Here is a 25,512-nt window from a genome sequence, read left to right as displayed (position 1 = left end):
CTAGAGAAGGGAAGGAATTCAGGATGTGAATAAAATTAGGAAAAGAGAAATCAATAAGTCATAATTCTATAATAATTTATAACTGCTTATAATATTCAGTGATGCCTTAGAGATATTTAATGTCACTATTAAAAAAAGACTCTCTGATCAGCCCAAATACCACTGTACTTTTTGTAAACCTTGTATATTAGCAAAACTAAAATTTGGGCATTGATTTTTCTGTCTAAAAAAAATGAATGTTCGCTTCATAATTTCAAATATAGATGGCATTCTCCAATACTGTTCACAAATTGTAGCTTGCTTTGTCACTTTGTTTAAAGCATATTCTACCAAAAAGGTGCCTGTATTGCATTGATTTTTACCTATTATAAACAGTCTAGAAAGTACTAACTAAGGGTTCTTTCAGCATGAAATATGATGGAAAGGATCTGCTATTATTATTATGAAGTACTACCCTATGCGATCAGTGAAATATTTAAAACACAGGTACTATAGATATTTGAATAACCAGAAACAAAAGAAAAATTAGGGCAACTAAAGGGAGATAATTCTTTATAACCTTACACTGGTTAATTAGGTCATTGGAATGTTTTACCTAAGACATTATTATAGATTACTATACTATTATGGAACTTATATTAAAATACTCCAAATACTAGCTGTTTCAGGTACTTTTCACAATTTGGGCCTAGGATTCTCAGTACAGTCCTAGAGATCAACCAACTTCTTATCAGCTACCATGATTATCATCCTTAATGGTTCTAATAATGTTGGGGTTTCATTGTTATTTGTAATAATAGTTATGGAAGCAAAAGCATTTTGCACTAATCTCAGTGATCTTACAGGGATAGCAGAGAAAGAATATAACCAATATATTAGCTCTGTGGTGATAGAAATTTTGTATTTCTTGATTGGGTGTTTGATATACCTTTGTTAAAAACTCAATGGATTGTATGTTCAAGATCTGTGGATTTTACAATATATAAATTTTACTTTGACAAAAAAAATTTAATAGGAAAAATAAAACATTGGCTAAAAAAGTTGATACATTGGTCTTTCTATTTATATCCATTATTGTTCCACAATTTAAAAATATTAAAATTTTATTTTTTAAAAAGATGTATTTATTTATTTTGGGGGGGTGGAAAGGCAGAGAGAGAATCTTTTCTTTAAATTTTTTTTATTAACATATAATGTATTATTTGTTTCAGAGGTACAGGTCTGTGAGTCATCAGTCTTACACAATTCATAGCGCTCACCATAGCACATACCCTCCCCAATGTCCATCACCCAGCCACCCCATCCCTCCCACCCCCCTCCACTCCAGCAACCCTCACTTTGTTTCCTGAGATTAAGAGTCTCTTATGGTTTGTCTCCCTCTCTGGTTCTGTCTTGTTTCATTTTTCCCTCCCTTCCCCTATGATCCTCTGTCTTGTTTCTCAAATTCCTCATATCAGTGAGATCATATGATACTTACATTTCTCCGACTGACTTATTTCGCTTAGCATAATACCCTCTGGTTCCATCCACATCGTCACAAAGGGCAAGATTTCATTTTTTTAAATTATGTTATGTTAATTACCATACATTACATCATTAGTTTTTGATGTAGTGTTCCATGATTCATTGTTTGCGTATAACACCCAGTGCTCCATTCAGTAGGTGTCCTCTTTAATACCCATCACCAGGCTAACCCATCCCCCCACCCACCTCCCCTCTAGAACCCTCAGTTTGTTTCTCAGAGTCCATAGTCTCTCAGGGTTCGCTTCCCCCTCTGACATCCCCCCCTTCATTTTTCCCTTCCTGCTATCTTCTTCTTCTTCTTCTTTTTTTTTTTAACATAGAATATATTATTTGTTTCAGAGGCACAGGTCTGTGATTCAACAGTCTTACACAATCCACAGCGCTCACCATAGCACATACCCTCCCCAATGTCTATCACCCAGCCACCCCATCCTTCCCACCCCCCACCACTCCAGCAACCCTCACTTTGTTTCCTGAGAATAAGAATTCCTCATATCAGTGAGGTCATGATACATGTCTTTCTCTGATTGACTTATTTCGCTCAGCATTATACCCTCCAGTTCCATCCACTTCATTGCAAATGGCAAGATTTCATTCCTTTTGATGGCTGCATAATATTCCATATTGTGTGTGTGTGTGTGTGTGTGTGTGTGTGTGTACACACCACTTCTTTATCCATTCATCTGTTGATGGACATCTTGGCTCTTTCCATAGTTTGGCTATTGTGGACATTGCTGCTATAAACATCGGGGTGCACGTACCCCTTTGGATCACTGCATTTGTATCTTTGGGGTAAATATCCAGTAATGCAATTGCTGGGTTGTAGGGTAGCTCTATTTTCAACTTTTTGAGGAACCTCCATACTGTTTTCCAGAGTGGCTACACCAGCTTGCATTCCCACCAACAGTGTAGGACGGTTCCCCTTTCTCCGCATCCCCGCCAACATCTGTTGTTTCCTGACTTGTTAATTTTAGGCATTCTGACTGGTGTGAGGTGGTATCTCACTGAGGTTTTGATTTGGATTTCCCTGATGCCGAGCGATGTTGAGCACTTTTTCACGTGTCTGTTGGCCATGTGGATGTCTTCTTTGGAAAAATGTCTGTTAGTGTCTTCTGCCCATTTCTTGATTGGATTATTTGTTTTTTGGGTCTTAAGTCTGGTAAGTTCTTCATAGATTTTGAATACTAGCCCTTTATCTGATATGTCATTTGCAAATATCTTCTCCCATTCTGTCAGTTGTCTTTTGGTTTTGTTGACTGTTTCCTTTGCTGTGCAAAAGCTTTTATTTTTTAAAGATTTTATTTATTTATTTGACAGAGAGAGAGAGAGAGACAGCAAGAGAGGGAACACAAGCAGGGGGAGTGGGAGAGGGAGAAGCAGGCTTCCCGCTTCTCTTTCTCCCTCTGCTCCTCCCCCCGACTCGTGCTCTCCCTCTCCCCATCCCTCCCACTCACACGTACACTTTCTCTCTCTAGAATAAATAAACAAGTCTTTTAAAAAAAATTCTTGAATAGGTCTTTTGTGGATATGTCATTTTATTTTTTTGAGAAAGCTAGGAATGTAATTGCTAGGTTATAGGATAGAGATTTGTACTTCTCTCTATAAAATAAAAGCTGGAGTTCTCCAAAGTATTTGTGTCATTTTAAATTCTAATCAGTAAAAGAGAGTTCCAGTTGCTCCACATCCTTATTAATCTTTAGCACTGTTTTAGTCATTCTCATGTTTGCTTTTTTAAAAGATTTTATTTATTTATTTGAGAGGAAGAGCACGAGTTGGGGGGAGGAGCAGAGGGAGAAAGAGAAGAAGCAGACTCCCCACTGAGTGGGGAGCCCAACATGGGGCTCAATCCCAGGACCCCAAGACCATGACCTGAGCCAAAGGCAGACGCTTAACTGACTGAGCCACACAGGTGCCCCCCATTTTTTTTTAAAGTAATCTCTACTCCCAACATAGGGCTTGAACTCAGGGCTCTGAGATCAAGAGTTGCAAGTTCTACAACTTAGGCCAGCCAGACGCCCCTAGTGCTGTTGTTTTTTAAAAGCCATTCTGTTTTGTTATTTAGCTCTTCTAGTGGGTGGGAATGGTATCCATTTGTGGGTTTCATTTGTATTTCCAATGATAAATGATGTTGAACACTTTTTCATGTGCTAACTGTCCATTTAAATATTTTTTTGTGACATGTTGGTTCAAGTTTTTGTAGATTTTTATTGTACTGTTTTTTTTTTTATTTTTTATTTATATATTATAGATACAAATCTTTTGTCAGATAGATGTGAGACAAATATTTTCTTCTCAATCCCTGGCTTGCCTATTCATTTTCTTAATGGTGTCTTTTGAGGAGCAAAAATTTCTAATTTTGATAAAGTCTACCTTATTAACTTTATCTTCTAGAGTTAGTACTTTTTCTGTTGTATGAAATTTTGTCTACTTTAGGTCTCAAAGATAATTTCCTATATTCCCTTCTAGAAGCTTGATGCTTTTAACTTTTACTTTATGCCTATGACACTTCTTGAATTAATTTTTGTGTATCAAGTGAGATAAAGATTAAGAGATTATTTTTTTTCCATATGGATATTTAAAAGACTTTCTTTGTTCCTTTGAATCAACCCAATATTTAAAAACATTTCGGGGGTACCTGGGTGGCTCAGTCAGTTAAGTGTCTGGCTCTTGATTTCGACTCAGGTTATAATCCTGGAGTCGTGGGATCGAGCCCCACGTTGGGCTCCTTGCTCAGGGGGAGTCTGCTTGGGATTCTCTCCCTCTCCATTTGCCCCTCCTCCCCCCCTCAAATAAATAAATCTTGAAAAAAATAAAAACATTTCATAAATTTAGTTAACTGTAAAGATAATATGAACAAAAAGAGTATTAGAAATTAGATTTTGCCAAATAGGATGAAGATTCATAAAGCGTTTAAGTAATTACACTAAAGGAAAAACAGCTGTGTTATACTGAAGGAAGCCTGGGCTCATATAATAGTTTTGCTGTGTCCTAGCTATGCTATTGTGGGTATACCACTTACTCTCAATTTTAGTTTCCTCACCCAATCTAGTATATCACTAGGATATTAAGGCCTACATGACATGGAGGGCTTCCGGAGCTTGAAGGAAGGAGGGCAAGGCAGTGGAGTTCACCTTTAAGAAGTCTGCCAGGGGCCTAGAATCTCTCTGTGTCCCCAGACCTGGTGAGGTATTCAGTATTGGGAGTGAGAGGTGGCCAAAGGGGAAGAACATGCAGAAGCATAGATGCAAATGAGACTGGTGCTACAGTTGAATGTCTAGACCATCAAGCCAAGGAATGCATACTACTCCAAAAGTGCCACTTCTATCAGAGCATTGGCCAGATGATGGCCTCACATCCACTGAAAGCCCAGCAGACCCCAACCTCATAGAGAAAGCCAGCTTACCTTCAGGAAGAGGATGAGATTCACAGACCTGCCCTCCTCCCAGAGGCAGAGAATTTAGCCATGGTGGGTAAGTGATTATCCTTTTGCAATCAGAAAAGTTCAAGGAACATGAAGCAAACAGTAGAAAAAGCAGGGTAGATAGGGTCAGTATAGGCACCTGGTACTGCCATATTTCTTAGTCCAGGATCCATAGCATCACCTCCTCTTCTCTCGGTGAGGGGAAGGAGTGAGGCAAAGAAACTCCAACACTGCTATTCAAACAAGGGCTTTCATGGAAAATTTTCCTAGAACTTGCACACTTTATCTGAAACTCCACTCCCACAATCTCAAGCTTTTGAAAGTGATCTGGATAGGGAAGTTGTTTTGAGAGAATATATAAGAAGAGTGTACGTTCTGCTGTTGTTGGGTGAATTACTATAATGTTAAGATGGCAAATTCCCCAAATTGATCTGTAATCCCTGTCAAAATTCCCAACGGCTGTTTTTCAGAAATGGACAAGGTGATCTTAAAATTCCTATGAAATTGCAAGGTATACAGAATAGCAGAAGCAATTTTGAAAAGGAAAAACAAAAGGAGGATTCACATTTCCTGATTTCAAATTTACAGTAATTATAACTTTATTTTGAAAACTTACAGTAATTAAAGTGTGGTAGTGGCATAAAGGCAGACAGAGATGAACGGAGTCAACTTGAGAGTCCAGAAATAAATCCTTACATTTATAGGTCATTAATTTTCAGCAAGGGTATCAACACCATTCAATGGGGGAAAGAATATCTTTTCAACAAATAGTGCTAGGACAACTGAATATATATGCTCCTACTCTCACATCATGTACAAAATTAACTTGATTAAGTAATAGTTTCTTAGATATGACACCAAAAGTACATGTAATCAAAGAAGAAGTAAACTGGACTTCATCAAAATTTAAAACTTTTGTGCATCAAAGGGATGCTACCAAGAAAGTGAAAAGACAACCCAGAGAATCTGTGATAAGGTGATTGTACTGAGAATACACAAAAGTAAAACAACAAAAATATTACTTAAAAATGGGTAACTAATTTGAGTAGCTATTTCTCCAAAGAGAATATACAGATAGCCAATAAGTATGTGAAAAAATGCTCAACATCATCAAAGAAATGCAAATTAAAACCACAATGAGATACTACTTCACACCTACTAGGATGGCTAGAATCAAAGAGTCAGATAACAGCAAGGAGGATCTGGAGAAATTGGAACCCTCCCCATTCACTGGCAGTGGGAATGTAAAATGGTGCAGCTGCTGTAGAAAAGAGTTTGACAGTTTTTCAAGAAGTTAAAGATGGAATTATCATGTAAGTCAGCAATTCCATCCCTAAGTATCTAATCAAGAAAACTGAAATATGATTCAGCTACAAAAAGGAGTGAAGTACTGTTACATATAACAACATGGATGAAACATGAAAATGTTATGAAAGAAGCCAGTCATGGAAGGCCACAATATTGTATGATTCCAATTACATAAAATGTCCAGGATGAGCAAATCCATAGAGACAGCAAGTAAATTAGTTGTCAGGGGATGAGAAGAGGAGGAAATTAGCACCACTTAACTGCTAAGAGATATAGGGAGTGAGAGAACAAAGTAGATGTGAACCAAATCAATAAATAGGACTGCAGAATGAGAGCTATAAAATTTCCTAATGCCCTGAAATTCAAAGTTCTTTCTAATTTCAGGAGTTGGCAGAAGCCTTGTCTCAGAGAGAAAAGACAAGTTTAGGCCCTAGGAATAATCAGAAGTGTCCTACCAATAATAAGGGAGTAATCTAGCCTGGGAATTCATGCCTAAATTAGCAAACCTCCCCCACCCTCCCCAACTTGCACTGTTATTCCCTCTAGCAGTAAGCCTACTGAGTTGGCCTTGGTAGGAAGTATGCTCCTTCCCTTCCTACCTGTAGCATCTGCTTCTTCCATTCCTTCTCTGAGGTGGCCTGAATGAGACTATGTACATGATTAGGTAGGTAGTTGTCCCTATAAATTCATCTAAACTGCCACTGGCAGCAGTTTGTAATAAATAATTCATCTTCATTTCTGAAAATTCATCTAGAAACAGTGCTTGGAGGACAATAACTTGAGCAGCTTAAATATTGTAGGTGATTAAAAACTGGAACATTCTTTACTCCTCACTACCCCCCAACAATTTGGGAGGTTCAGCAAACAATGGTATTTGTAGTATACATTCCAGATATTAAAGGAAGGTCACAGGGGTTGATTCATATTTCTGTTTTCTCCATTAGGAGACTCATAAGGAAAATGACTTTTGCAGACTTGCTCTAACATCATGGAGCATTAATCTCCATGAAGGTCTGTAGCTACTTCGGGAACACTGGGATTTGGGAGTTTTGAACATGTCTAAGAGAGGAAACAGCAGTAGATTAGAAAGAATAGGTTCCACTTCAACCAACTGGTATATAAGGGCTATCTCCTTTCTGTGGATATCAGTCTTCTTCCTTCAGTATCACATTGTAAGGAAAAATGACCATAAAGTTACTACTAGTTTCTCTGCAGTTTTACAGCAATTAGGTACTGTTGGAATTATAGGTATGTCTTGAATGTCTGATTTTCCTTTGCATGGGCTAAGGCAGCCTCAACGGATCATTGGCATGTGGGTAGACTTGTGGAGCCAGGCTGCCTTAGGGCTAAGTTGTTACTGGAGTGGATGGAAGTGTAACTGTAGCAAAGGAGAGAATCCTAGATAGCACCAGAACGAAAGCTGCCAGTTGTAAGATGTGAATATAGAGCTGCCAACAAACAATGAGGCAAGAGTACAAAGGCAGAAATTACCAGAAATAGGTCAGAAAATAGAAGAGAAATGTTGAGGAAAGGCCCAGGCTAGATGCTAGGAACCTGCAGTTAGCAGGGAGTGGCCATGTGATACCAAGCTAAGTCAAGCTAAGTCCCCTTGGTTTAAAGGTACAGAATTGGGCCAAACATAACAATGTATTTTTCTAATACAGGATGTTAGCTGTGGCACAGGCTACCTTGACACATCTTAACCTGAAGTAAAAATGGACTGAAAGCCTGCCATGATGACAATTGTACTTCATGAAGAGGATGAATTCCTAAACGGCCAGTCTCTGCTATTCAAATAATGTTACCATCTCCCAAAGAACAGTTTGGGGGCAGGAAAGAACAGTATTTCATTTCAAGCTGGACTACTCATCTACCAAAATACCACTCTGACCAAAGAAACAGATGCAGAATTACAGTCACAGCTGCATTCTGTATAGAACAAGTTGGATAATGGTACTCTAAATTGCTGATTACACTGCTAATGATTTTTTTAGTGGCATTGCATTGTTTTCCCACTTTTGTTTAAATATCTTTAAAAAAGCATCTAGGAAGTTTTAAAAATGGTATATTGTTAAATATCAGTAAGTGTTCCAAAGAGAAATTCCATATAACATCCATTTCTTGAAATGGCATTCTCATATGGGATTTTGTAGGAGTGCCATTTATTGACTAGCTATTTGTTTTAATTCACTTTCTCATCAATTTACTTGCATTTAAGATTACTGAGGCCAGGGCGCCTGGGTGGCTCAGTTGGTTGGGCAACTGCCTTCAGCTCAGGTCATGATCCTGGAGTCCCAGGATCGAGTCCCGCATCGGGCTCCCTGCTCGGCAGGGAGTCTGCTTCTCCCTCTGACCCTCCTCCCTCTCATGCTCTCTGTCTCTCATTCTCTCTCTCTCAAATAAATAAATAAATAAAATCTAAAAAAAAAAAAAGATTACTGAGGCCATAAGTATCTCAATATTAGTATTTGTATCTAGTTCCATAGTTGGTATGAAAAGATAATAAACCAACATATGTCATGATATGCTGGCACTGGTAATGTACTATGACTAGATTTACAAAAAGTAATAGCAACAGTACATTTTTATTTTTATTGTGATAACCATGCTGAAATTTATTACACTGTTAGTACTTTATTGTTTAATCATGCCAACATAGCTGAGGGAGGTAATTACATTTTTTATATAAAAATGCTGTTAATGTTTTTATTTCAATTTAGCAGATTATAGACTACAGATTAAAGCACTGCCATTGTTCATATTGTTTCTTGTGCATTTAAATGGCAGAACATTTTTCCCACAAATAGTAAATTCATTTCTACTGAATTATTTTATTAAGGTTTCTAAATAATTTGCCTCTTAAATGAAAACCTCAATCTGGCCAGGAACTTCCATACATTAGATTTATAAAAAACATTTTATACAGAAAATGGTGTACCAATCACAATTACATCACAATGTTTTTTGAGAATTTTTCTATTAAGGTAAATATCCTGTTAAAAAACTAAAAATACATTCTTGTTATGCAATTATAAATTCACAGGTAAATACTTACATTTGCTTCTAACAGATGATCCAATTTCAGTGATCTCTTAACACTGCAAACAAAATATTTAAAGAAATCAGATTTATATGCTTTAAGTAGCCGAATATTTAAGAGTAATAAATATAAACAAAGATTCTGAGTTACTTTTGCCAATGAAAGCAGAATACCATATGAAGAAAGCAAAGCAATTTTCATGATGATGAAACTGGATTTTTTAATAGCATCTTTCAATATGGAATAATTAAATATTCAAATGGACTTTTATTTGCGAGAGAGAGAATGAGAGACCGAGAGCATGAGAGGGAGGAGGGTCAGAGGGAGAAGCAGACTCCCTGCTGAGCAGGGAGCCCGATGTGGGACTTGATCCCGGGACTCCAGGATCATGACCTGAGCCGAAGGCGTCACTTAACCAACTGAGCCACCCAGGCGCCCTCAAATGGACTTTTATATATGGTTTCATATACATGCACTATTGTACAATTCAAGCATTAAAGTCATATTATGAAATAATCTTAGTAAAGATTAATATATTTGTGTTTTAAAATATCACTAATGAGAAATTAAGCATAAGGGCATAATAATTTACACACCCTTAATGGAGATGTTGAAAGTATATTATTTGCAGAAATAATGCACTAGGTATTAAAATAAAGGTATGAACAAGGTGAAAAAAGTTTTGCACATTATTCTAGCTTTAAACATGATTCAGTGCTACCAGACTATGACTTAACTGAGGAACAGATGCTCTATGTCTTTATAAGTCCCCAATCCATAAGAAAACTATTTTTTGTCTTCCCCACTAAACTGATTCAGGAACATGCCAGGCTCTCTCTGTGCAAAATCTGTTCTGCTAAACTGGATGCCCAGCTGTTGGTGACAATGCTTAGAAAGGAAAGCTGAATATTTATAATACTTTATTTCGTACAGCTGTCTTCTAAAGAGCAGTCATCAACATTTTATTGAATGCAGACTAAATGCTCAAAGGAGAAAAAGGTCAATATAAATTAAAACTAGTTTTCCCAGTGACAAATGCAGCATTAAAAGTACTTTCTTGATCCCTGAGAAACAGAAATTTCGTTATTTAAAATATTAGAGAATTTGACCATAAAAAAAAAAGGATTGTATTGTAAAGGTTGTATTATAGAAAACAGAAAAAAAATTTATACATATTAGAAAATGATTATTCATAAATAACTACTGACTTTTTTTCTATTGACTTTCAAACAAGTGACAAGAACAAGAAAAAAATAGAAGAGATGGACAATTTACAAACATTATGGAGTAGTAAATATTAAATACAAAAATTTAATCTATCAAAAAAGGGCTCACTTAATTTTGCTATTATATCTATAGTAGCTTATCACATAACATTATTTCTTGAGATTAATTAAATCACTTTGAAAAATTACTTGTATCTTTTAGAAGTCCATGTGAAATCAATTTAATGTGAATTCTCAATGAAGCAAGAAGAGAATAGAGGAATGAACAAATAAAAATGGCAGATGATCCAAAAAAGAATATATATTTAGTTTTGGAATATATAGTACTCTATTCAGGTGTATAAAATATTTTGGTATTTAATAAAATTTCAAAAAGTAGAAATCAAAAACTAAAAGTACACAGCACAGAGTTTTTTATTCTGTTTTTAAATGCTAAGATGTAATACTACCTATTAGAAGGAAACAAACCCCACCCTGATATTAACTGCTCAAAATATTACTTATTGATGATTGATTCTTAGAGAAAGTAACTCAATGTTTGGATTTAAAAGATTTCCGGTTTAGGTCCTAGGGTGATCTAAGAAGCTCAAGGAAATATATAAAAGTAAACAAGAAAGTGAGCTGGGTTAGACTGTTATTTCCCACTTTTAACAGTTCAGTGAGAATCTAAAAACATGATTTATTGTGGGTGATATGGTTTTCAGATAATTCAGGCTTGTAAACTAAAACCTGGTAATATTTATAAGAATCATGAAGAGATTTAATAGATGAAACTAAGAAAAATCTAAGAAATCACTTAGTACATCCAATATGGAAGAGTTGGTGTGATGTGCCCACTGTCCCACAGCTTGAAGGGCAGAAACTCAGATCTTAGGTCCTGTGCACAACAAATCTTTGTTGAACTGATGGGGAGGAGTTAAGAGGTAAAGAACAGCAAACCTACTAGAGGATTTTATGACGATCTATTAGAACTAGGCCCAATGCCGAAGTATGTTATTAAATTAAGTACATACTATATGCTTTTAATCTTATCTTATCCACTCTTTTAGCAACAAACAACTGTAATATAAGCATGAAATTATGTTACATGGAAGAGGATGATGTTAATAGGAACAGAGAGGAAGAGATGGTTGAAACTATACTATAAAGTAAGAACAGACAAAACTTGATTAGATCTATGGGATAAATATTTTTCTAAAGTATTTACTCACTTGTTACCAGTATTAGTTGGCAATTAAAAGCGGTATCTCTGGTAGTTCTGTAAAGTTATAAGCAGTTTTAGGGGTTATTACTTTGGTTTAAAAAAATGGATACACCATGGGGCACCTGGGTGGCTCAGTCGTTAAGCGTCTGCCTTCGGCTCAGGTCACGATCTCAGGGTCCTGGTATCGAGCCCCGCATCAGGCTCCCTGCTCTGTGGGAAGCCTGCTTCTCCCTCTCCCACTCCCCCTGCTTGTGGTCCCTCTCTCACTGTGTCTCTCTCTGTCAAATAAATAAAAAATCTTTAAAAAAAAAATGGATACACCAAAAAGGACTCAAATAGACATTTCTCCAAAGAAGATATACTACTGGCCAATAAACATATGAAAAAATGTTCAACATCCCTAATATTAGGAAAATGCAAATCTGAACCACAAAGAGATACCATTTCACAACCATTAGGATGTCTATTATAAAAAAAAAAAGAAAATGCTGGCTAGGATATGGAGAACTGGAATGTTCGTGCACTGCTGGTGGGACTGTAAAATGGTACAGCTGCTGTGAAAAAGTTTGGCAGTTCCTCAAAAAATTACATGTAGGATTGCCACATAATTCAGCAATTCCACTTCTGGGTATATATCCAAAAGAATGGAAAGCAGAGACACAAACAGGTATTTGTACACCCATCCATGTTCATAGCAGCATTATTTCCAATAGCCAAAATGTGAAAACAATGCAAGCGCCCACTGACAGGTAAATGAGTAAACGAAATGTAATATAGATATACAATGGTATATTCTTCAGCTTTAAAAAGGAAAGAAATTTTGACACATGCTACAACACAGATGAACCTTGAAGATATCATGCTAAATAAAATAAGCCAATTATCAAAAGGGCAAATACTGTATGATCCACTCAAACAAGGTACTTAAAGTAGTCAAATTCATAAACACAGAAAATACTGGTTGCCACTAGAGGAAGGGTGAATAGGTATGGGTATAAAATTTCAGTTTTGCAAGATGGAAAAAGTTTTGGAGATAGATGGTGGTGATAGTTGCACAAGGTGAATGTACTTAATGTCATAGAACTGTACACTTAATGATTAAACTGTAAACTTTCGGGGCGCCTGGGTGGCTCAGTTGGTTAAGCATCTGCCTTTGGCTCAGGTCATGATCCCAGAGTCCTGGAATCGAGTCCTATGTCGGACTTCCTGCTCTGCAGGGAGTCTGCTTCTCCCTCTGCCCCTCCCCCCACTCATTCTCTCAATCTCTCATTCTCTCAAATAATAAAATCTTTTAAAAAATAATTTTTTAAATGGGCACTTATCTACTGTATCCTAATTTCCTCCCTCGTCCTGGTAATCTTATTACTTCTGCAGGTTACTTCCCACTTCCACCTTAACCCAAATTTACACCTATGTCCATAATTTAACTACCATGCTTCATTTTTAGGTGTACTAAATTTAGATTCATTGGGATGAAAATTCTGGTTGCTACCAGCATTTTGCTCTTGAGAATTTAGGAAAGATAAATACATTTGACATGCAATTTCATATCAAGAGGAATAGAAAGTAATTATGTTTGTGGGATTAGTCATATTACTAAGACTATCCTCCCCTATTTTATTTAACTTATCACATGGTAGTATCCTGAATAGGATTCTCTGATTCTATCAGAACAGAACAAGTACAGGAGTTTCATTATACAACATTACTAACACTGATGACAATATAAAAGAAATTACTTTAGAAAAAAATGAACTTTCATTTGATTTCTAATTAAGAATGTGGGACTCGATCCCAGGACCCTGGGATCATGACCTGAGCCGAAGGCAGACACTTAATGACTGAGCCTCCCAGGCGCCCTTCCTCCAATCCTGTTTAAGGTAGTTTCACTGCAGGTTCCCAAAAGATGTCTTATTAACGGTCTTATCTCTAATGTAGTATCTTATATGGATCTATGTCTTAACAGTTCTGGAAAAACCTAAACCATAATCTTTTCAAATATTGACTTTCCTTCATTCTTCCTTTCTAGACTTCATCTAGAAGTAATTTTAGACTTTATAGTTCCATTTTCCATATATCTAAACTCTTATTTCTTAGCATTTCTTGTCTCTGTAGTGCATGTGGGCAATTCAGAGCTATCTTCCAGTTGTCTAATTCTTTCTTCAATTGTATCTAATTTACTGTTTAATCCATGCATCGGTGTTTTTTTTTTTTTAAATAATTTGATGAGTATGGAGGGTAACTTTTAATTTTTACTTAATTTTAAACTTAAAAAAAAACTAGGAGTAAGAGTTCTTATCTTTTACCCAGACTTATCACTTGTTTACATTTTGCCCTATTTGTTTTATCATTCTTTCTCTCTTGCTCTAGTTCTTTGACTTACAGTAGCTTATGCTCTGATAAACCCATCTAAGCTGAAAATGCAATTAATACACCAAACCTACAAAACATTATAGCCTTGCCTAGCCTATCTCACAACACTTATATTAACCTATAGTTGGGCAAAATCATCTAACACAAAGCCTATTTTACAATAAAGTACGGAATATCTCATGCAATTTACTGAATACTCTATTAAAAGTGAAAAACAGAATGGTTATATGGGTACAGAATAGTTTTAAGTGTATCATTTTTTTTACTCTCGCAACTGGGTGGGGCTGACTGGGAGCTGTGGCTCACTGCCACTGCCTAGCACAAGAGACTATTTTATTACATATCACTAGCCAGGAAAAAAAAATCACAGATTTTTAAAATGTATATATAAAGATACACAGAGCTAGAACAGAAAAATACATGTCTATCTTTCTGCATATATGTGTATTTAAAAAATCTGTGATTTCATATTGATATCTCCAATGCCAAGCTAAAATATTTTAAATTCCTCTATACAACAATGAAAACCTAGTTTCTATTATCTGCAAAACACTTATCATTTGCTCAAGCCTAGAATACATAGAAATCAGTTTCAGAAGTGCTAACTCAGACCCCTGGGCAAAGCAAATCTATTTACTAAGATCCAGTATTTGCATAATATTGTTAACTGCAAAATGTACATAAAGTCATTCTACCAGGTGTTAAACAGTATTTCAATATAGTTTTAATCTGCATTTTCCTGATGACTAACAAAATGCTTCCTTGCATTTATGTAACTTTTTTTAAATTAAATACTGGTTCAAGTTTTTGAACTATTATTTTAATGAGTTTTACTCTTTACTTCAGTTACTGTTTTACTGTTGAGTTACAAGAATTCTTTATATATTCTAAATATAAATTGGTTAAAATATATCTTATAAGTATTTTCTCCTATTCAGTGGCTTGACAATTCATTTTTTAAATTTTATTTTATTTTTCAAAGAAGGGCTTTTAATTTCCTGCTTTTTTTTTTTAAGATTTTATTTTTTATTTGACAGAGAGAGACACAGCGAGAGAGGGAACACAAGCAGGGGGAGTGGGAGAGGGAGAAGCAGGCTTCCCGCGGAGCAGGGAGCCCGATGCGTGGCTCGATCCCAGGACCCTGGGATCATGACCTGAGCCGAAGGCAGATGCTTAACGACTGAGCCACCCAGGCGCCTGACAATTCATTTTTAAAAAAAAAATTTTTTTTAAGTAATCTCTATACCCAATGTGGGGCTTGAACTCACAACCCTGAGATCAAGAAAGTTGCACACTCTACTGACTAAGCCAGCCAGGCACCCTGACAATTAATTTAAAATTTTTTTTTTTATTTTTACTTTAATTCCAGTATAGTTAATATAGAGTGTTATAGTAGTTTCAGGTGTACAATATAGTGATTCAACAATTCTATACATTACTCAGTGCTCATGAAGATGAGTGTACTTTTAATCCTCTTCATCTATTTCACCCATCTCCCCACCCATCTCCTCTCTGGTAGCCATCTGTTTGCTCTCTATAGTTACGAGTCCATTTTTTGGTTTGGCTCTCTCCCTTTTTTACCCTTTAAATTGTTTAATTCCACATCTGAGTGAAATCACATGGTATTTGTCTTTCTCTGAGTGACTTATTTCTCTTAGCATTATACTCTGGCTCCATCCACGTTGTTGCAAATGGCAAGATTTCATTCTTTTTTATGGCTGAATAATATTCTCTGTGTGTGTGTGTATGGCTATTTGGCTATTGTAAATAATGCTGCAATAAACAATAAACACAGGGGTGCATATATCCTTTTGAATTAGTGTTTTTGTGTTCTTTGGGTAAATGCCTGTAGTGCGATTACAATGATCATAGGGTATTCTATTTTAATTTATTTTTTTAATTTTTAAAAAGATTTTATTTATTTATTTGAGAGAGAGAGAGAGTGAGAGCACAAGAGGGGGTAGGGTCAGAAGAAGGAGACTCCCCGCTGAGCAGGGAGCCCGACACGGGACTCGATCCTGGGACTCCAGGATCATGACCTGAGCCGAAGGCAGTCGCTTAACCAACTGAGCCACCCAGGTGCCCAGAGTATTCTATTTTTAATTTTTTGAGGAACCTACATAATGTTTTCCAGAGTGGCTGCACCAGTTTGCATTCCCACCAACAATGCACAAGGGTTCCTTTTTCTCCCTGTCCTTGTCAACACTTGTTCACGTTTTTTATTTTAGCCATACTGATAGGTGTGAGATGGTATCTCACTGTAGTTTTTATTTCATTTCCTTGATAATGAGTGCTGTTGAGCACCTTTTCATGTGTCTGTTGGTCATCTGCATGTCTTCTTTGAAGAAATGTCTGTTCATGTCTTCTGCCCATTTTTAAATTGGATTATTTGGGGTTTTTTGGTGTTGCATTGTATAAATTTTTATATATTTTGGGTACTAACACTTTATCGGCTATGTCATTTGCAAATATCTTCTCCCATTCAGTAGGTTGCCTTTTAGTTTGTTGACTGTTTCCTTTGTTGTGCAGAGCTTTTAATTTTGATGTAGTCCCAATAGTTTTTGCTTTTGTTCCCTTTTCTCAGGAGACAGGTCTAGAAAAATGTTGCTACAGCCAACGGCAGAGAAATTATCGCCTGTGCTCTCTTCTAGGATTTTTATGGTTTCAGGTTTCACATTTAGGCCCTTAATCCATTTTGAGTTTATTTTCATGTATGGTGTAAGTGGTCCAGTTTCATTCTTTTGCATGTACTTGTCCAGCTTTCCCAACACTGTTTGTTGAAGAGACTTTTTCCCATTGCATATTCTTGCCTCCTTTGTCAAAGATTAATTGACCATATAATCATGGGTTTGTTTCTGGGCTTTCTATCTTGTTCTGTTGATCTATGTGTCTATCTTTGTGTCAGTACCATACTGTTTTGATTACGACAGCCTTATAGTATAATTTGAAATCTGGAATTGTAATACCTCTAGCTTTGACAATTCATTTTCTTAATTGTGTCCTTTGATGAGAAGTTAAAAATTTAGATGAAGTCTATTATTTTTTTCTTTTATGGTTATTGTTTTTTGTATCTTGCCTGAAATTTTACCTACCTCATGTTGTAACAATATTCTCATACACTTCCTTCAGAAACTTTACCTTTTACATATAGGACTATGCTATATTTCAAATCAATTTTTTATATGGGTATAAGGTAGAAGTTGAGGGTGTTTCATTTATTTTTCTGTATGGTGTCCCAGAACCATTTGGACTTTTCTTTCCCCACTGAATTGCTTTGGCACCTTTCTGGGTCTATTTCTGGACTTTGGATTCTCTTCCATTTTATCTATTTGTCCTTATGTCCAAGCCACACTGAATTCAGAACCACTTATATTAAGTCTAGTTAGTTTATGTACTCCAACTTCATTCTCCTTTTTCAAGATTATTTTCTTATAAGTCCTTTGCCTTTTCATAAAAATCTTGAAATCAGTCTTTCTATTCCTATAAAATGTTTGCTGGGATTGACAGGAAATGCATTGAATCTAAAGATCAACTGGGGAGAACTAACAATTTAATATTATCGAGACTTCAAATCCATAAACATGCCCCTATTTAGATCTTTATTTTCTCTAAGCAACATGTTGTCATCTTCAAGGTAGAAATAAGTGTCTTCTAGTTAAACTTCGTTTAAGTAGTTTTAAAATGTGATTGTATATGGAAACATTTAAGCTTAATTTTCAGGTGTTTCTTGCTAAAACGTAGAAACAGAATTAATTTTTGTATATTGACTATGTGAGCTGCATCTTTGCTAAATAGCTCTAATAACTGTTTTACGAATTCCTCAGGATTGCCCAAGTTCATGACAATATCACTGGCAAATCATCAATTTTACTTTTTCCTTTCCAACATTTACACATTTCCTTTCTTTTTAGTGCTTTGTTAAATAGAAGTGGTGGGAGGGTACATCTTGCCTTATTCCTAATCTTAGAATAAGTGTTTAGTGCTGAGTATAATATGTATAGGTTTTTCAAAGGAATTAGTTCCCTTTCTACTTCTACTGTGCTGAGTTTTATTTTATCATGAATGAGTGTGCTCTTTGTACAACTATTAATATGATATCCTTTATTCTCTTTTTGAAAAATGTGAATTGATTTTAAAATAACAGAACAATTTGCATTCTTGGGATAAGCCCCACTTGGACATAATGTATTATCCCTTTCATATGTTGAATTAGATTTGCTAATTTTTTTTTTTAAGATTTTTATTTATTTATTTGAGCGGGAGAGAGAGAGCATGCACACGAGAATGCAAGAGCAGGGGGAGGGAGAAGGAGACTCCCCGCTGATCAGGGAGCCCGACAAGGGGCTCAATCCCAGGATACTAGGACCATGATCTGAGCAGAAGGCAGATACTTAACCGACCAAGCTACCCAGGTGCCCCTAGATTTGCTAATCTTTTGTTAAGGATTTTTGAGTCCATGTTCATGAAATATATTGGTCAGCAATATTTTCATAATTCTTTTATCGTATTTTGATATCAGGTTAGGTAGTATCAGCGTTATGAGGATTAAATGAGTTGGGATATATATATGTTAAATATATATACATTACATATATAAGTTGTATATAAATTATAAAATTATATATAAACATATAACTTAAAATGTATATATATGTAAAATCTATGTATAGATTTTAAATCTATATTCTCTACCTTTTCATTGGAGTCTTTACTTCACTTAAAGTTACTATTTTGGAACCAGGCTGTTCCTGCTGAAACTGTGCTGTTTAGGAATTTTTCTTTTTTGCTAAAAAAAAAAAAAAATTGTATATATATATATATGTGTGTGTGTGTGTGTATATATAAATATTTAAGAAATGGGATCCTAGTCATCAAAATGATTTGAGGGTACCCCACTTCTTTCCCCCACTTCTGGGACCCCAGCTGGTTTTATGTTTAAAAACTGTGGTCCTTCCTTAAATGAAATGACTTACCAAAAGTAATTTAGAACTTCAATGGCCATTATGGGAAACTTTCTCTCTCTCCAAACTTAACTTTTCTCAAAACTAAATTGGACAGCCACGGCTCTAAAATTGTCAAAACTGAATGGGATGCCTATTTTGATTAGTATTTTGAAGCTTCCGAAAGTTATTGGAAATCTAAAATTGCTTCTCTGCAAAATACAATTTCTAGACTAACTGAAGTAAACAAAGAAAGAAAGAAATAAGGGCTCTGAAGCCTCTTTTCTGCCTTCTCCATCTTCTTTGTCTCAGGACATGTGGCAGATACCCTGTTCTGTCTCTACCTTTGGTGCCATTTTTCTCGGCACCATCACCATCTCCTCTATTGTCCCTCATGCTAATCCTTTCACCAAATTTCCCTTTTCCTCCAAATCTTTCCCCACTCCCTACTCTCCTGAGCCTGTTAAAACCTGCCCCTTTAAAGTTAAGTCTTCTGAGGATCTTAATAAACCTCAAATTTCTTATGCTCTCTGGACTAAGGCCAAATTACAAGCTGTAAAGTTTCCTAAAATGACTGAGGACACCAATGGGTTTGCTGAAGAATTCAACATCTAGAAGAAGACCAAAATTTTCTTAAAAGACTGTTTGCATGGAGCACTGGGTGTTATAAGCAAACAATGAATCATGGACTACTACATCAAAAACTAATGATGTAATGTATGGTGATTAATAGAACATAATAAAAAAAAAGTTAAAAAAAAGACTGTTTGGTGTTGAGTTTAACAGTTATGTATATGTTTGTCAGGCTTTTGTGTGCAAGCCTGAATTTTGTTCAGCAAAACAAAATTAGCAGGCTTAGGAAAAGCTACTATAATTGCTTGGTGGAGATTTCCAGAGATTGTTCTAGCATCTTGCCAAAGATTGGCGTCTGTTTCTCTAAATCCCTTTTAGGGTGTCCCCACTGGGCTAGTTTCATCCAGTGTTTGGCCTGGTCCTCACACAAGCATGAGGGCTAACTAATAGAAATCTGAGAAACCAGGTTGGTAAGTTTAAATAACTTGGTCAATCTACCCAGGTAGCATTTAACTCTATGTTTATTAATGGACTAAACTAGAATGAGTTGGGATATATATATGTTAAATATATATACATTATATATATAAGTTGTATATAAATTATAAAATTATATATAAACATATAACTTAAAATGTATATATATGTAAATATATAAATATATATGTAAATATATATATAAATGTGCTTTCTCTTTTAGTTAAAGGGATGCGGATAGAATGGGAAACCATGTCCCCTCCAGATTTAGTTAACCTGGCAAACCAGCTCACCCACACCCTAGATGAGTAATTTAAAACAAAGACGTCTAAAATTCTCAATTGTCAACTCCAGCAAATGAAAGCCCCTAAACAAAACAAACAACCCTCCTTCCCCACTAGTTTCTGCTATTATTGCAAAGGGCCAGGACACTGGAAAAAAGACTGTTACAAACTTAAGTGCTCCAGGTGCCTTGAGCCCTTTAAGCCAGACTTTCCAATGTCCTTCTAATTCCCAACGGGGAACGCTGACAGATCACCTTTTGACTCCCTGTAACAATTTACAGGAAACTCCTCTAACCAATACAGATTTTACATGCTTTACTGATGTTTCTTATGTAAAGGATGAAAATGGTATACCATATACATACCACATGGTAAGTACTGTGCCGGTATGTTACTGCAACTCCTTTGAAGTCATTGAGGTAGCACCTTTCCCTCTGGCTACTTTGGCCCAACAATCTGAGTTATACACCTTTACTCAAGCTTGTACCTTAGCCAAGGGTAGAACCACAAACACTTATACCAATAGCCACTATGCCTTTAGGGTGGCTCAAGACTTTGGTAGGTTATGGAAACAATGAGGTTTCCTTACCCCAATGGGGATAAAGTTAAAAATGGTTCCTATGTCTAGAATTTATTTGATGCCATACTTTTGCTGCCTGCTCTGGCTGTTAAGGTCCCCAGCATTCTAAACTTGACTCCCTGGAGGCCAAAGGAAACCACCTTGCTGATATTTCTGCCAAAAATGCTGCTCTCAAGGTCAAAAAATTGACCAGAAACATCTAACAATGGGCCCCAGAATAGAAGAAAAAATTGGAAATCTAATAATTGTTCATTTGATAAAAAGAAAAAAACTGACTTGGACAAATTAACAATCTGGCCCTACCAGAAATTCTAAAATTCCCACTACTTACCACTGTACATGCACTAAACCATTGGTCTACTAACAAAATGATAGTGTTCATAAACCCACATTGGTGAGGAAATATTAATGAGGTCACAAAAAGTGCCCACCTCACTTGTCTCACCTGTCCAAAACACAATGCAGGGAAACCTGTCTGCACAGCTCTCCAACACTTAAAATTACCTCAAAGGCCATTCAGTTTTCACAAATGGATTTCATACAGCTTCCCCATCTAATGGATTAAATGTGCTTTAGTTATGGTTTGTATGTTTCCTCACTGGACTAAAGTTTTCCTTTGTAGACTGGCCACTGCCTCTTCTGTGGCAGAAATTCTGTTAGAAAAAAATTATCCCTACCTGGGGAACCCATTTTACCAGTTAGGTGCTTTAACAAGTCTGTGCTGTTTGGCTAGTTTTACAACACTTTTATTGTGCATACCATCATCAATCCTCAGGGTTAGTCGAACACACTGCTGACACCATTAAGACTCAATTGGCAAAATCTGTAAAGACCCTCCAAGTATCTTGGCCTAAAGCAATGCCTTTGTTCTTTCTAAATATCAGACCCCTTCCCTTGCGAACTCATAGACTTTCACCCTTTGAGACAGTCACAGGACATCCAATGCACTTGGCTCCTGATTCCTTTGACCCACAGTTGATAAAAGGAGATTATACTTCAATATTATAAAGGCCTAACTGCTTCTTTCAAAACTAACTATGCTTTGGTAGAGCAATCTTTTCACAGTGCACTCTCAGTAGACAAAAACTTTAAGCACCACATCTTGCAACTTGGAGATTTCATCTATTGGAAAAAAAAAAAAAAAAAGACAAAAAAACACCTCCTGAAAGACTCTTCAACCTTGCTGGAAAGCCCCCTCTCAGGGACTGTTAGCCAACCGTTGTGTGCCAAACCTCAAGGAACGGACTCTTGGATTCATGTGGCACATCTAAAGAAAGCCATCAAACCCTGACTGGACCAGAAAGATTTCCTGGAATTGAGGCAGACAACATCTGATGACACAGACTTCCCAAGATGTCTGGACCAGGCCTGTTAGAAGGTTCAGGAATTACAGAAGTCTCTCTTTTTCATCTAGAGTATTAACTAACTCTGGATTCTTATCCAAAATTCATGGTTTCCGAATTTTCAACTTTACCATATTATTAACACACTTGGTTCCAACAGTTCTTTTGAGATAACAATACTTTTTAAAAGGTCTTTGAAGTTTTGCTGTTTTGCAAAAAGTTCACCAGCTATTGCTTCATGTTTATACCTATACTGTATCTTCTCAAATGCACAAGATAATTCTTTCGGTGTGCTCTCGCAGTAATCACCATTCTGCTTTCATGACCATTTTAAGTAGGAAGCATACAGGACTCTGTTTGCCTCAGCAGGGGGAACTTTTCTCCCCTAAGTTGGAATAAGTGCCAGTATTTTTAGTTGGCTACTTTCAGATCTAGGATCCTGGTTTAGAACCATCACACAATTTGGAATTGTCATGTTACTTTCAATTGTGTACTTGTTGCCTGTCAATTAGAGTCTCGTCTCCTCTCCCCATCAAATCTTTTTAAAAATGATGTACTCAGACGATCTCCAACGCTTACAATCTTGATAAATACGGACTATAGATGGGGAAATGCCTGAAAGTTCTCCCTGCTACGCCTCGTTACTCAAATTTGACCTCAATAGGTTTCCAATTTGTACAATTTCCCTCCAAAGTGGGACATAACACCCAGGAAATATCCTTCCTGGCACTAAGGGACAAAAGGTCACTGAATTAAGAAGAACCTGACAATCAGCGATGCTTTTGGAGAAAGATCTTGACCAAAAGGAGGAAATGTGAAAAATAATAAAGGGGAAACCTCATTAAAGTGGAGAAGAGATGATAGAAGGGGAGGCTAAAAGGGTATCTCATACCACTGAACGTCAATTATAGGAACAACTATCAATTACAGACCCCAACAGAAGAGTTTCAATAGGAAAGAACCATTGATTACAGGTCCCAATAGGGAAAGATGTACACTGCACCTCCTACAAAATACAGACCACTCCTGCAACTCAGCCAAGGAGAAACCGTCACCTTGAACCTGAACTGACTGTTCTCCCACGGACCTTGGGTCAAAATAATCCCTCCCAACTTCTTCCTTCTTCTCCATAAAATCATTCTCTCCTTTGTTGAACTTACCTATGGTTTAGCCATAGCTTGCACGCAGCGAACTGAAATGCTTTGTTATTCCAGAATAAACGCATTTTTGCTAGTAAAGTAACAGGATTTTATTTTTAAGGACAACTTAATATCTACTCTTATTGTTCACAAAGGGACCCAAGAAACAGCAATGGGGTGGGGGAGGGTGGATACCTACGGCATTTCGACACTCAGGAACGCCCCACCGCGGGACAAAAGGAACTGGGCCACCTCTTCCTAAAGCAGAGAACCTTCGGAGGGCGACGCCGCAGTCTGAAAAGCGCGGGCCTGCGGACGCCAGACGCGGTGTCACACGCAAGGTGGCCCGCTGGAAACACCTTCCCCCCTCCAAGGGATCCGAGTGTAAGGGGGAGAGGAGACGAGACTCTAATTAAGGACCTAGGACCTCATCCTCGTCCCTGCCAGCGCACCACAGGACCGTCTCTTCACTCTGGCCATTCCAGACCCCGACAGACGAGCTGCACAGCAGTATCTGTCCTCTCCGGATTCACCTCCCTAGATTTCTACCCGGACCGTTTGGGGAGGTGCTCTGAATCTTATTTCCGGTGGCGGAGAGGCGCAGTTGCCATGGTAATTAAAGGAAAGGCCGAGGTCGGTTGCGCTGCGGTGACAGGATCACGGAATCCGTGGAGAGAATTGGCTGTGCTTCCTCGCGTGTGAGCTGGAATTAGGTAGCAAACAGCTGGCTGTCTCTGTGTCCGCGCTGCGCCCTGCCTCGCTGTCCGGCTTCCCTCCCTCTCACCTGCTTCTTTTACTTCTCTTGCCATACCAACGCTGGGTCCGTGTGTACCTAAAGTGTACGTAAAACCGCATCTGCGTCGTAGAGAAATCAAAAAACAGAGAGGTTGCCCGAGATCAGCTGTGAACGTATTTCAGCGTGTAGGGCCGGGCACTGGGCGGCTGTGTTTCCCTTGGCCCTTCAGTAAGCCTTAGGCGCTTGTTAACAGTTTATTTTTCTTGCTGTTGTGTGGCGGGTTATTTATGGAGCCGTTTGCTACAGTGTGCTCTGTAGGCCCCCGTCTTGGTCTCGGGCTGGAGTTTTAAGTGAAGGCGGTTTCCAAGCCTGAGGGGTGCAGTTGTATATTTATTTAAGCCTCCGTTTGGTCTCTCGTCACAAAAAGGGAAAGAATAGACTTCTGAAACATTTCTACTGTGGGATTTCCACGTAAGGTAGTCACCTTATTTGGAAAGAGTATTCGAGGACGATCCCACCCTCCCCCCCAAAATACTTAAGTTTAAAAATTGCTTGCTGCAAAATGAACATTCATTCTTCCTTTCTTATCGGAACAGTTTTTCCCCCCCACATTTGTGAGGAGATGCGTGCACGCATATGTGGTTAAAACTGATGCTTAATTATAGTGATATCAATTCGCAGTAACCAGACTGTGACACCACATCCCTATGGGGTCCTTCTAAATCTGGTGTAATATGAAAGTGTCAGGCAGGCAGTCTGTGTATTATAAATAGGGTACTTCATCCATGATAAGCGATTATTATCTTTCTTTCCCAAGTGTAAAAGACCTATATAATTCAAGAAGGTGCAAGTGATTTAGGCCTCCTGAGTAAGAATCCAATGAGTCCTGAAGGGGACCCTACCTGTGTCGTCTTATTGTTGAACTTGAAATATTCAATTTATTAGGTTGGAATGTATTTTTAGAAGTCAGAGCTGGGTAAAATAATGTTGGAAGCTGTTAGACCACTAACAGCTAATTGTTGGAGCACAATTTAGTGCCTCATAGTAACTATTGTACAAGAAGCCTTCATTCACATTAATAAAGAAGAAACTGTTATCAAAATTTACTGCCTCTTGTTACTGCTAGCTGGGTGACATCTCTGTCTCTCAATTTCCTTATCTGTAAAAGGGACAAAAAATACCTGACCACTGTAATAAAGATAAATTAAGATGTATGATAGTTCTTTAAGGCTTATGAGCTGAGGTACTATATAACCTCACAACATTATTTGTAATGAATGCAGTAAAATCTCACAATAATGCTTTAAATAGGATCCAAAAAATTCAGTCATTCAAAATGTTGGC

The 25,512-nt window shown here is 37.1% G+C and overlaps 2 protein-coding genes across 9 annotated transcripts in view; one reads left to right on the top strand and one right to left on the bottom strand.

Annotated features, from left to right (window-relative positions):
• The window catches only part of ITGB3BP (integrin subunit beta 3 binding protein), a 68,029-nt gene extending 44,162 nt beyond the window's left edge, over positions 1-23,867 (bottom strand). Inside the window, exons 1-2 of one of the 5 annotated variants that reach the window (XM_064589035.1) lie at positions 23,632-23,867; positions 9,309-9,351 (exon numbers count right to left, since the gene is read on the bottom strand). In XM_064589035.1, the coding sequence (XP_064445105.1) occupies positions 9,309-9,351; positions 23,632-23,636 (48 nt within the window). In that variant the 5' untranslated portion in view covers positions 23,637-23,867. Of the gene's footprint in view, positions 1-9,308; positions 9,352-23,453; positions 23,612-23,631 lie in introns of those variants that run through there. The other 4 variants (XM_064589034.1, XM_064589037.1, XM_064589038.1 and 1 more) reach the window with 4 other exon arrangements.
• Positions 23,831-25,512, top strand: part of EFCAB7 (EF-hand calcium binding domain 7) — a 44,112-nt gene continuing 42,430 nt past the window's right edge. Inside the window, exon 1 of one of the 4 annotated variants that reach the window (XM_054512828.2) lies at positions 23,831-24,130. In XM_054512828.2, the coding sequence (XP_054368803.1) occupies positions 24,042-24,130 (89 nt within the window). In that variant the 5' untranslated portion in view covers positions 23,831-24,041. Of the gene's footprint in view, positions 24,272-25,512 lie in introns of all 4 variants that reach the window. The other 3 variants (XM_054512829.2, XM_045897507.3, XM_045897508.3) reach the window with 3 other exon arrangements.

This window comes from Mirounga angustirostris, unplaced genomic scaffold (assembly GCF_029215605.1).
Source record: "Mirounga angustirostris isolate CCGP_5_RB_7025 unplaced genomic scaffold, mMirAng1.0.hap1 SCAF_4, whole genome shotgun sequence".
Taxonomy (NCBI): Eukaryota; Metazoa; Chordata; class Mammalia; order Carnivora; family Phocidae; genus Mirounga; species Mirounga angustirostris.
This window is presented reverse-complemented; position numbering and strand designations above follow the sequence as displayed.